Source organism: Coccinella septempunctata, chromosome 2, assembly GCF_907165205.1.
Source record: "Coccinella septempunctata chromosome 2, icCocSept1.1, whole genome shotgun sequence".
Lineage (NCBI taxonomy): Eukaryota > Metazoa > Arthropoda > Insecta > Coleoptera > Coccinellidae > Coccinella > Coccinella septempunctata.
The window spans coordinates 2,186,564-2,198,888 of NC_058190.1; the positions used below are offsets into that span (position 1 = coordinate 2,186,564).

At 33.7% G+C, this 12,325-nt stretch overlaps 1 protein-coding gene across 1 annotated transcript in view; it reads left to right on the forward strand.

Moving 5' to 3' along the window:
• Positions 1 to 5,070: 5,070 nt before the first annotated feature.
• Positions 5,071 to 12,325, forward strand: part of LOC123306360 (anillin) — a 41,332-nt gene continuing 34,077 nt past the window's right edge. The window contains exons 1-4 of the mRNA XM_044888327.1: positions 5,071 to 5,289; positions 5,343 to 5,718; positions 6,371 to 6,537; positions 12,018 to 12,077. Coding sequence (XP_044744262.1) covers positions 5,272 to 5,289; positions 5,343 to 5,718; positions 6,371 to 6,537; positions 12,018 to 12,077 — 621 coding nt within the window. The 5' untranslated portion in view covers positions 5,071 to 5,271. The remainder of the gene's footprint in view (positions 5,290 to 5,342; positions 5,719 to 6,370; positions 6,538 to 12,017; positions 12,078 to 12,325) is intronic.

Here is a 12,325-nt window from a genome sequence, read left to right on the forward strand (position 1 = left end):
GACCTAAGTCTCTCAAGTCCTCAGACCCCTCCATTATTTCAATAAGAAGTTTTTTCTACTCCTTACTGATATTGGCCCCTCTTCGATCTCTTTTATTTCCGTTTCTATCCATCTTTCTTCGCTGTCTTATGTATTATGAACAGGTAGTAATAAAAATATATCAAAACACTTCGAACACAATATTGAAGTCATGAAGTTTTCATTCATTGAGTTCAATGTCAAAATAATATAACCTCAGAACTACATACCACAGAATATGTTACATATTACCAACATAATTTACATCTTTCTCATACTAATGAGAATACTTTAACGAATACACTAGTATTCGTTAAAGGACAAGACACTATCATCGACAAACCTCACTCTGTCAATCCTATAGGAAAAACTATTCCATCGAATTCGAGAATAGGTATCACGTCAAATTATGATTTCCCATGGGAACTGAAAGCATGGGATCATGTTCCTATAGGATCTAATTCCTACACATTCGAGAATCGGGACCCAGTACGGAGAGCCGAAAAGTAAGATTTCACTTATAACTTGAAAACAAACGAAGATGCGGTTTTGGCCAATAAGAATCTTTTGAAAATCGAGTTCGGAAACGTGCCATCCATTTTTCCCTAGCCCTCACAGTTACAGAGCTGCCATTCAATCCCATCGAATCTTGCCCACCCTGTACAGCTGTTAAAATAGGAAAGAAACTACTTGAAAGTGAACTTTGATCGACTTTGTGCCAAATGTATGATTTTTTTTTCATTCTAGAATGCCATAAGTGCAATAAAAGTACAATTAGGTTAAAATTGTTACTAAAAACAGAATTTAGTTATAGATTTAAGTTTTATAATTTCACCTATCGAAAAACAAATGAGATATTAAACAAAAAAGATTATCGCGAATTTTCAATTGGTACGAATTGTTTATGACTCGTAATTTGAAGTCATCGCACTCGATAGAAGGATTAATTAATTGATTATTTTGTTTCAATACTGATGCAATCTTCAATGAAGATAAATTGTAAGGTCTTCGTTATAATTCATTAGGGTTTTCAATGAATTTTTAGATTCAATTATTGGAATAATTGAATTTTTTGTTGAACTTGTTGATATTGTGAAGTTATTCCACTATTGAACTCCAACGGAATTCTATCTAGGACTGGTACAAACCCCTTCAACAAAAAATTACGTGAAACATTTTTCCATGTACGAAAACCAGTAATAGTTAAAACTAAAAATATCTTTCTGTTAACAACGATCAAAAGCTGGTAACTAATATTAATTTATAACCTCCGATGGGTTGAAAGTTATTCGATATACAGGGTGTTTCACTTCAAACTGCACAAACTGATATAGTTTTCGAGCATAAACGAGATACAGGGTGTTTGAAGTCATTTTTCAGCAATGTTTTGTCGAGTGTGTTTGAATTTTGAAATAATAGTTTCTGGTCCCATCTTGGTACTTTTGTGCTAAATTTGGTATGCAATTCAGAAAAAAAATCAAAATCGGCGTATCAAAAGGGCAAAAACGTTTCTCTGGAGCTCATCTACACGATATATAAGTTTGTTCAGTGTATAGTAGAACACACTGTATTTCCATATAATGTGATTTAGCTCTCTACTTTAATTTGATAACAATAGTCGTTTCTATTTTTATCTGTTTTAATATTGATATTTCTGAACAGGCATTTCTTCACAGATCATGGCATCTTATCAATTATAATTGTATCGTAACACAATTTTCTTGTCTGCCCGTAGGAGATAAAATTTTTGCTCATATTATTGAAATTTTTATGGATATATCAAGTTATATCCCAGTATTAGTTATTTTCGACAGTTGCAGAAAATTTGTCTTATTTTCTTGTACATATCTTCAAAAATATGATTCAAGTAACTGTTCATATCAATTTATTTATAGAATAGATATTTATATTCAATAATACTCATTTGTTTCCAGCTTCTATGTCATTATGATTTTTTGTATATATAATTATGTGAGAAAGTCCTTGGACAATATATGTATAAGTTTTTGATAAAGAAGAAACTAAAGAATGCTTGTTTCTGTTATTTTTACTGACCTGACTGCTTTCAGTCATCTTTTTGTAGGTTATGTGATTCACCTGACTACATGGAACTTCACAGTCAATTACCGCAGATATCAGATTTATTGTTGGTATTGCTGAACACCCCATGTTGATTGGAGCAAGTTGGCTTTCGAGAGTTTTCGAAAAATATAGGTTCACTCAAAAATTCTTCAACAAGGAATGATTGCATCGAATTCGAGATTTATAAGTTTCAAAGAAGTTTCCTTTCAACAAAACATCTTATATTAGAATGGAGAATTTTCCCCAATTTGGGTTATCACAGCATATGCAAGTTGAAACTGAATAATTATGAGTTCCATTCATGAATTTGCGCAAACTGTTCAAAATCATTCTTCAAATATGTATGGGGCTTTAAAATTTAAATCGCTTCGTTTCTAGTTTACGATTTGGCAACAGCGCCTACTAGAAAATGGATTGTTTCTAAAATAAGGGCTGTTTATTTACAGCCATCATAAGGCGCGTACTCAATGGCGGGCCTCAACAGCAACCGGCCATAAAAATCCCATAAAAATTTACGACCTTCTTCGTTCGTCGCAGACTTCATGGACAGCCATCTTTGTCTATCTCACCTGGATATACGTGTATTTGTTGTCCTTTATTATCTGCGCATATTTCAGTCGATGTTGCCAACTTGTGCAATAGAAACGAAACGCTTTACATTTTAAATACTTTTTTTTTTTTTCATTTTTAAGTACTTGAAATAATTTTTTTTTTGGGGAACGGTTGAAATGGTTATTTCAAAATGTGACGTTTCAAAGATATTTGATAAAAAATACATCATTTTCGTCACAAAAGGAGTATTCCCTATTATAAATAATTATATATTTAGTTCATATCATCAAACACCTTCAGAACAGAATTTCAAATATAAAATTTCCGTTACATCACTATAGAATGTTTTGTAATAGTTGGTGAGCCCAAGAGGGAAATTCGAGATTTACTCGAGCGTGTCAGATCAGGGGAGATACCTTGGACCCTGTAGAGTATCTGTACCAAATATTGGAGCTTGGAGCTGTATATAGTCTCTTAATCTGACAATTTAAGCTTGACGAAAATGTGTGGGACGTGGAATTTCTTCTTATTTTGAAGCTAAGGACTCAAGAATAGCGGAAAAAATATAATCTGACAGTTTCAGCAAGCCGAAACAATTAAAATTCGCCATAAGAGTCACAAAAAATGTTTTTTTTTTTAATTATCTCCTCTCCTGGGCTTCAAATTCTTTTCGCATTTATTATAAAATTTGTAGAGCATAACATTGTCTACAAATTTCGTCCGAAGCAATTTTTCTACGCTTGAACGTTTTCGAGATAAATGGCGATGAATGTACATTAGACTAGGTTTCTACATTGACCTTGAGCTTTCGCATGTGTGGCTAAGCTCCTCGCCCTTATCGCCCTCTAACTCGGAAACGGTTGAGAGTATGTAAAATTGCTTCAGGCAAAAGTTGTGAAGGATTTTATTATCTACAACTTTCATTATGAATACAGTAACGATTAGAGTTACAGGAACGGGGATGTTTCAAGAAAATTCTTGAAACTGCCAGATAAAGAAAACCCCCCCTGTTAAGTGTCAGGTTAATGGGTCAACACGTCTGCAACACCGAGATTAACTACCCGTATGAAAATCTGACACACTCGTGTCAGTAGGACTTTTTTTACATTTTCAAAGGACCGCGCGGTGACTTTGTGTCACGTCCGAATTGTCAGTCCCTTGAAATTCCACCGATGCGAAGCGATGTCCCATTCAAACATTTGAAACATTTCAAAGTCATGTTTCAAAATGCCTCACCCATATCTCATATTTTTACATTCTTAAAAAGGTGTAGAATCCTGCATATCTGCATTTTCTCCATCAGAGATGTCGCACACGAATTTTCGTGAAAATTAAAATGTAATCGACAAATTCAACAATCTGCATAACAACAATGTTTTCCAAATGACTCCTGACCTTATGGCGCAAACTAAAATAAATATACTATATAGGGAATAAATCAATTGAAATCTTCGATAAATTTTATTATTAAAAGTCATATGTAAAAAAATTCCTGAAACTATACCTGTAGGTAGGTATGTACTTATTATATATGGTATAATTGAACAATTAACGATAACATCATTTGCAGATTAGATAGAGGGCTGTTTTCTCTTGGATGACTAAATAATTTCTTCGAATTTAACTAGCTCATTTTTATTTGCATCAATTAAGAATTTCCGATAAGAGCATAACTTCCTCTCCTGATTTTTCCAAGAAACAACTTGCAGCCCGACATGATCAATAAGAATACTTCAAAATACCGTTGATACTTCAGTCAACGATATCAACCTTATATAATTCGAAAATGTTGGTTATCAACTGAATAAATACTTAAAAACCTCATAATATATAATATTATACAAGCGTATAAGATATGCGATTATTTATAACTTATCCCTGAACCAAAGCGCAGGACAGAAAAAACCTCACTGTTGAAAAATAAAGGCAAGGTATTCAGAGTAATAGTCCCCAAAAACTAAAACCCCCCATGTTTTATTCATATGAAAATTTATACAATTATTCGATAAATAATAATAATCTGTATGCAAACACTTCGCCATGAATTCAATTATTTTCTACAATTTTGAGATTCTAGTCCTAGAAATTACTATAAATTCCAAGAAAACGTGGTTAAATCTAGAATTTCAAGACAGCATGATTCAAATTCAAAATTCAACTGTGAAAGGTGCACAGAAATTAACACCTCTTTATTGTCAACAACTCCGAAAGTCATTACCAGAGAGGTAAGTATCATTACATTATAATTACCTCTGCACAAGTGTTTAATGACATGAAATTACCAATATTGTTTTGATTTGCACCGGATCCTACATGTATTTTAATCATTGAAATATATTAATTTTGAGCAAATTAGAATTTGAAGATGATGTATCCACAGATAGATTAATGGAAGAAAACAAGCATTGTGGACGCAGCGCCTGCAGCGCCATCACATACACAAATATCTTGTAACCGTCATTTCAAATTTGATGTAAGTTGAAACGGCCAGTGAAAAAAGAAAACGTTGTATTTTAATACAAAGACGGTATTTATCTACAATTGGCTTTCAAGAAGTGTTTTAAAGTTTCATAACGAACAAAAATTTATATTTATATATAATATATAATAATCCTTCACATGGATTCATTCACAGAGGTGAGCCACTATTTACATTGTTATTCTCACATTACTTACTATTTGTTTTTAAGAATATTTTGTCGCGAGCAAGGCATCGCGCTAATCTACTAGCCACCGAGAATGAAAATAATAAAGAAATTGAAACAGAAGTGCCACAATCCAGGGTATTAAGTGAGAAGAACGTTATCCCTGAACTCAAGATAGAGAAATCCCCCACTGCTGAAAAATGTAGGCGAAGTGTTCAGAGGAATAGTCCTCAAAAAACTAAAACCCTCTGTTTCCAAAAGGAAAATCTAAATATGGAAATTAAAGTTACTTCTTCTGATGATGTTAGGGTAGAAGTAGAATTTGAAGATCCTTCAGATACCGAAGAACAGAAAACTAATGGTGCTGGTCTTCGAAAAGATGTCAAAGACAGATTGAATAGACTTGGCAAACTTTATGCAGGTAGGGTTTAGTTGGTGGTTTCAGTATCCAAATTAGTTGAAAGTGAACGACACTTGAATTTTTCTACCATAATGGGTGTTAAGTGAATTGAATATGTTTTCAGTTTGTTCATGATCTATAGGCTTTACTGACTTGTTCAATTTGTTACTTGTATCAAATCAACAAGTTATATCAGAAGTAAATTATGAAACTAGTTTCAATATGTTGAAATCACATGGCATTTATGTCCAACCGTAAACGGTTGGTTAGATTTTATAAATAAAATCAGCTATTTTAGAAGCTTCAATAATTGAATTTAAAGGAATAAATACCTGAGCATTCTTACATGTCATTCAGTTGATTATATCAATATTTGTTGGCAAGGCTTTTTTTAGTAGTTTCAGTTTTATACTTATGGAATGACCGCTCTAGTGAGAGTCTAATGGATTTAAATCCGGAGATCTTGGAGGCTTTTCAATCAATTTCCTGGGCAAATTTTGCTACATGTTCCAAGGGCTGCATAGCGTGGAAGACCACTATGTTTTGGACATTTTGATCAATATTTTCCTGTACTACAAATAGAAGATCCTGCATAGTCTCCAAGATATGCGGATTTTACTTCATTGGATTTTAGTCAGTACAGTACAAGAACTTGTATAATTAAATTTTGAAGGTGGTGAGGATGCTGAGTTGTCATCGCCAATACACAGAACAGAAGAAAAATTCATGTCTGAAGATAAATCTGACGAAACGCCAGTGACAAATAAACACGGGGGTAAACTTCTCAGGGGTTTGGCGAATTTGGCAGAAGAGATGAATCGCTGGGAGGATGAAATTAAGGTAAATAAGCAAATCACTTCTTTGTCTGAATTTAAATGTAACATTTAGTATTTCTCCTGATTTTATTTGTGTAATAACGTTTTGATAATTTCTTTGTTAGAATTTTCAAACATGCCAAGTCTTTTCCTTCATTTCTGTTCAGATTCTGTTTAAAAAAATGTCTGAGTGATGAATTCGATGATTTGTTCTGAAGAGAGGTTTTTTACGGAATTCCAAATGGAATACGATAGATTTCATGGTGATCTTTAAGTTATTATTAATACTATAATGAATTTAAGTGACATATATTGTATTTTCATGAAGAAAGTATTTATTTAGTACACTTTTTTGAAATTCCTCCCTCCAACTCGGCAGTTTAGACGATTGTTGAGGTGAATGTTGAAATCATAAAAATAATGGATGAACGCGTAATTTTGTACCTGTTTTCAACAACGATCCCCGAATTTAAAGGGACTGGACCATTTGTCTGATACTTAACCACGATTTTGTTTTCACCATTATGACTTTAGCATTGTGGCTTTCACACTCCTCTCCAGAGGAACATTCACTTATCCCAGATATCTCAGATACCAAAGGGATTAAGCTCTGTTGGAGCCCTTTCCCGGATGGTCTTGATATCTTTCAACTTCCACTGTCTCCTGCTTTGTACCTTGAGATCTCTGTATTTTAAAATTTTTTCGGTGTGCCTATCTAGAAGATTGTTATTATTTGGTATCGCCACGTCGATGAATAGTGCTCTGTCCTCATCCTTTTTGAGCAATATGAGGTCAGGTCTATTGTGAGTTATTTTCCGATCTGTGAGAACCGTGCCATCCCAGTAGAGCTTGTGATGATCATTTTTCAATACAGCTTCTGGATGGTAATTGTAATAGGGAACCTTTTTTTATCTTAGAAGTTGGATTCAAATGAATAAAACCGTTTTTCTTGGCTTTACCATTTTTTTATGGACCTTCGAAAATCGTCAATTGGCTTTGTCGCACCGTGAATATGTTTTGCCCTTATCAATACCTAAGATTGTATAGTAAAGAGATAGGAAACTCCCTCATATCTCTAGTACTAAAAACCGATTATATTTTGGTCACCGTTTGCCATATTCGACAATGAGATGGCGCTGAAAACGTACTGTCAATACAGAAAAACTGTTTAATATAATCTTCTGGAACTCTTAAGGGTTTTCACTCCCAGTCTCTGAAACAAAATCAATTAAAAAATATAGAAATAATGGATTTGCTGCTGCATAAATTCTTATACTAATCAGATGAAAATTGTTGCCTGACAATCAACGAAAAATGGAACTGGAAAAATGGAAAATGATTACTTCGTAACTTTCGGAGTTTATATCAGACTCCTTCATCAGACGAATTCTTGAAAAATTTTCTGAATTGTAGTTTCTCAATTGAGTTTCATAAGATGCAGAGTCGTCCCAGATTGAATTTCAATCGATGTTAAATAACAGTTTTCTGTTGAAGGACGCGAAATTCAAATTCTATTCCTTGTATTGAATTTCAATATCGTCTTTGTTGAGTCCAGAAAACAAACATCCTGAGTGACAAATTAAAAGTATGGTTTTGTTTTGTAACCAGGATGTTAGTTTTCATCTGAACATTGTTTGGAATCGATTAATATTAATGAATGAAATACGCTGTCGGATGTGCTATATTTTTATTCGCAATTTATCGAAAATTTACGAAAATTTGAAATTGTGTAGAGCTTTGACTAGGACATAAAAGTATATGCTGAGCTGCTATACGTCAAAGGTGTTATTTCTGTGCAATAGGTTGTTTTGAATTTAAACCCAGTTGAATTTGTACAATTCATATCGGAAATTAATATGAACCAATATTCAAAATACAATCATAGCATATACAGGGTGACAATTTAAAAACTTGCCAGGTCAATTATGTCGCGACAAGGATGTTTTCAGAGAAAATGCCGGAACAGGTAAAGTTTTTAAGAGATGGAGACTTATTTTAAGCAGAATTGTAAGCCGAAATGTCCCCAATCCTAGGTGTAGGGGCTATCACCCCTAAATACTTAATAAGAATAGCGGGTGAGATTTCCCTCAATTGAAAGATCACTTGTCCCTCTACATGAATACTATGGTTTGCAAATTTTTATTGATTCCTCGAAGTAGTTACAGGAGGTGACATTTTGAAAACTTGCCAGGCCAATAGGGAATACTCCATCTGACGAAAATGATGTATTTTTTAGGAAATATCTTTGAAACGTCACATTTTGAAATAACCATTTCAACCGTTTCCCAAAAAAAAATATTTTAAGCACTCAAAAATGAAAAATAAAAATGGGTATTTAAAGTTTAAAGCGTTTTATGAGAATTGCTCAAGCTGGCAACATCGACTAAAATATGCCTTGATAATAAAGGACAACAAATGCATTATCTTGATGAGATAGACAAAGATGGCTGTCTATGAAGTCTGCGACGAACGAGGAAGGTCGTAAAATTTTATGGGATTTTTATGGCCGGTTGCTGTTGAGGCTCGCCAGTGAGTACGCGCCTGTAGATCAACAGCTGTTATTTTATAAACAAGCTGATCGGACATTGTTCTTTTTATTTTCTAGTAGGCGCTGTTGCCAAATCGTAAACTTCGCACAAAGCGATTTAAATTTTAAAACCCCATATTTGAAGGATGATTTCGAATAGTTTCCGCGGTGAATTTGAAAAAATCATGAATGAAACTCATAATTATTCAGTTTAAACTTGCATATGCAGTGATAACCCAAATTGAGGAGAAATCCATTTTTATGTCTCGACAAGGATGTTTTCAAAGAAAAATCTGGAACAGGTCTATTTTTAAAAGGAGGGGGACATACTTTGAGCAAAATTGTATGCCGAAATCTCCTCAAACCTAGGTGTAGGGGCTATCAACCCTAAATTCTTCATAGGGAAAAGAGGGCGAGCTATACCTCAATTGGAAGACAATAGTATTATGTAGAAAGACATATTGTCTTCCAATTGAGGTTTAGCTCACCCTCTATTCCCTATGAAGAATTTAGGGGTGACAACCCCTGCACCCAAGATTGAGGAGATTTCGGCTTACAATTTTGCTCAAAGTATGTCCCCCTTCCTTATTAAAAATTGACCTGTCCCGGCTTTTTTTTTTTTTGGAAACATCCTTGTCGAGACATAATTGGCCTGCAAGTTTTCAAAGTGTCACCTCACTGTAACTACTTCAAGGAATCAATAAAAATTTTCAAACCATAGTATTCATGTAGAGGGACAAGTGATCTTTCAATTCAAGTATATCTCACCTCCTATTCCCTATTGAGAATTTAGGGGTGATAGCTTCTACACCTAGCGTTGAGGAGATTTCGGTTTACAATTTTGCTCAAAATATGTCATCCCACGAATAAAAATTGACCTGTTTCGGCATTTTCTTTGAAATCATCCTTGTCGTGACATAATTGGACTGGACCCTGTACAGGGTGGGCAAATTTCGATGTTTTAGCACTACAGCTCTTAAAACAGTGGAGATAGACAAAATCTGATACCCTATTCTCGTTCTCTTTTTCTGAGAAACTTACAATAGTTGTAGTCATTTTTGGCCACCTTCCTTTGTTTTCGAGTTATAAGTGAATATTTGAAAAATGACGATTTCGAAATAAATATATTTCCGCTAATACTGAAATTCAAACATTATAAAGGCACTTTTTTAAGTAGAATCCAGTGGCGTGCTTGCCTTTTTAGCAGGATCTTTAATTACGACGCTATGACCCAAAGTTATGTTTTTTTAAATGGGAACACTAGATTTCTGTGCAATTTTTTTAAAGCTTAATTTTTACTGATTTCAAAAAAATATAATATCATATGGTTTGTATCAATATAAATAGTAGAAAATGGTCAAAAACCTTTTCTCTCAATATTTCTATGGTTTCTACTTTTGATGAGAATAGAAAAATGTAGCATCTTATGATTACCATAGTCTCCTTCTATTAGTCCTTTCATTTCTATGCTTCTTACTCAATTTCTCCAAGATTCAAATTTTGTGAAAATTGGTAAGAAGCATAGAAAGAATGACATTGCCGGAAGGAAACTGCTCTTGTTATAGGAAGCTCTATTCTTCTGTGCTCGTCAAAAGTTGAAACCATAGAAATATTGAGATAAAAGGTTTTGACCATTTTCTATCATTTAAATTGATACAAACCTTATGATGTTATATATTTTTGAAATCAGTAAAAATTAAGCTTTCAAAAAATTGCACAGAAATCTAGTGTTTCCATTTAAAAAAAAACATAACTTTGAGTCATAGCTTCGTAATTAATAATCCTGCTGGAAAGGCAAGCACGCCACTGGATTCTACTTAAAAAGTGCCTGTATAATGTTTTAATTTCAGAGCTCTATCATCAGTATTAGCGGAGATTTAATTTATTTTGAAATCGCCATTTTTCCAATTTTCGCTTATAACTCGAAAACAAAAGAAGGTGACCAAAAATGACTACTACTCTTGTTAGTTTCTCAGAAAAAGAGAACGAGAATGGGGTATCAGATTTTGTCTGTCTCCATTGGTTTAAAAGCTGTAGTGCTAAAACATCGAAATTTGCCCATCCAGTACATATCACTGTCACTCTGTACATATCAGTTAATCACACATTATTTACAGAATTTTCAGAACCACAATAAAAAAACCTTACAGGGCTATACAACACCAGTATGTGAGCCCGTCAGTATAGATTCTCAATGCTTTTTTCATGATTTTTTTGCGATACGGTCTCTTCATGACACAATATACAAATTGATTAATGAATGAACAAAACACTCACAGCAGGTTCCATAAAACTTTAACTTTCCAAATGAAAATGTGACGGTCACTCGATTCCCAAATCGAAATCAATGAAACCTTTGCATTTCTGAGTAAATTGAAAGAGTAGCAATTGGGAATCTTTGAATGGACGTATAAAAGTCATAATTTCGCCTAAATAGTCCCTTCATTAAAGGGATGCTTCCTGCATACAACAATTTACGTGGATGAACAGTTCTCAATCGACTTGCAGTAAAATGTTCACTGCACATGGTGTAGTCAGTAGTGTTTGCTTAAGTCATTGTCTTTACGCCCTGAAAATTGAGTCCACTTCGGAGCACTGAAAATTAAAATCAATGAATGACCGAGTCACATGTTACCAGTTTTAATATTTATATTTCCATTTTCCTTAGAAATCCATTTTATATGATCTACGTAATAATTTTCTAACTAGATTTAGAGGGTTTCATCAAAAAATTAGAGAAAAAAAATTCAATAATCAACAACTAGAACGAGCTTGATAAACAAAAGGCGTTAAGAGAATCATCTTTGATCAAAATGCGTCTGCAAGTGGCCCTCAAATTAATATTTTGACCTGTCTAAAAACATATTTGAAACATAGATGGCGCTCCCATCACTTCAGTCGCTTCGTTTCCCATTTTTCTACTCTAAAATATTTGATCAATACATTATCATTGAGATATGTCCCAAAATTTATTTCAGACATCTGCCAAGCCTGACAAAACAACGCTCAAGTGGGACAAGTCAGTTTTGGATTCCTTGGTGAGTTATTTCTCTTACGATAATAAGACCCGTTTGCACCAAACGCACTTAGTGTTAAGTGTCCCTTAAAATGAACCCTTAACTTAAATTACGTTGCACCAACTGTTAAGTGTCATTCAAATGGCTAAAGCTAGCCTTAAATTTAAGCGCTCCTGTAATGACCATTTAGGTATTTATTAAGGGCGGTATTCTAACCTAAAATGATTTGTTGAACTCATAAACTGGCTTCAGAACTGCTGTGATTTTTC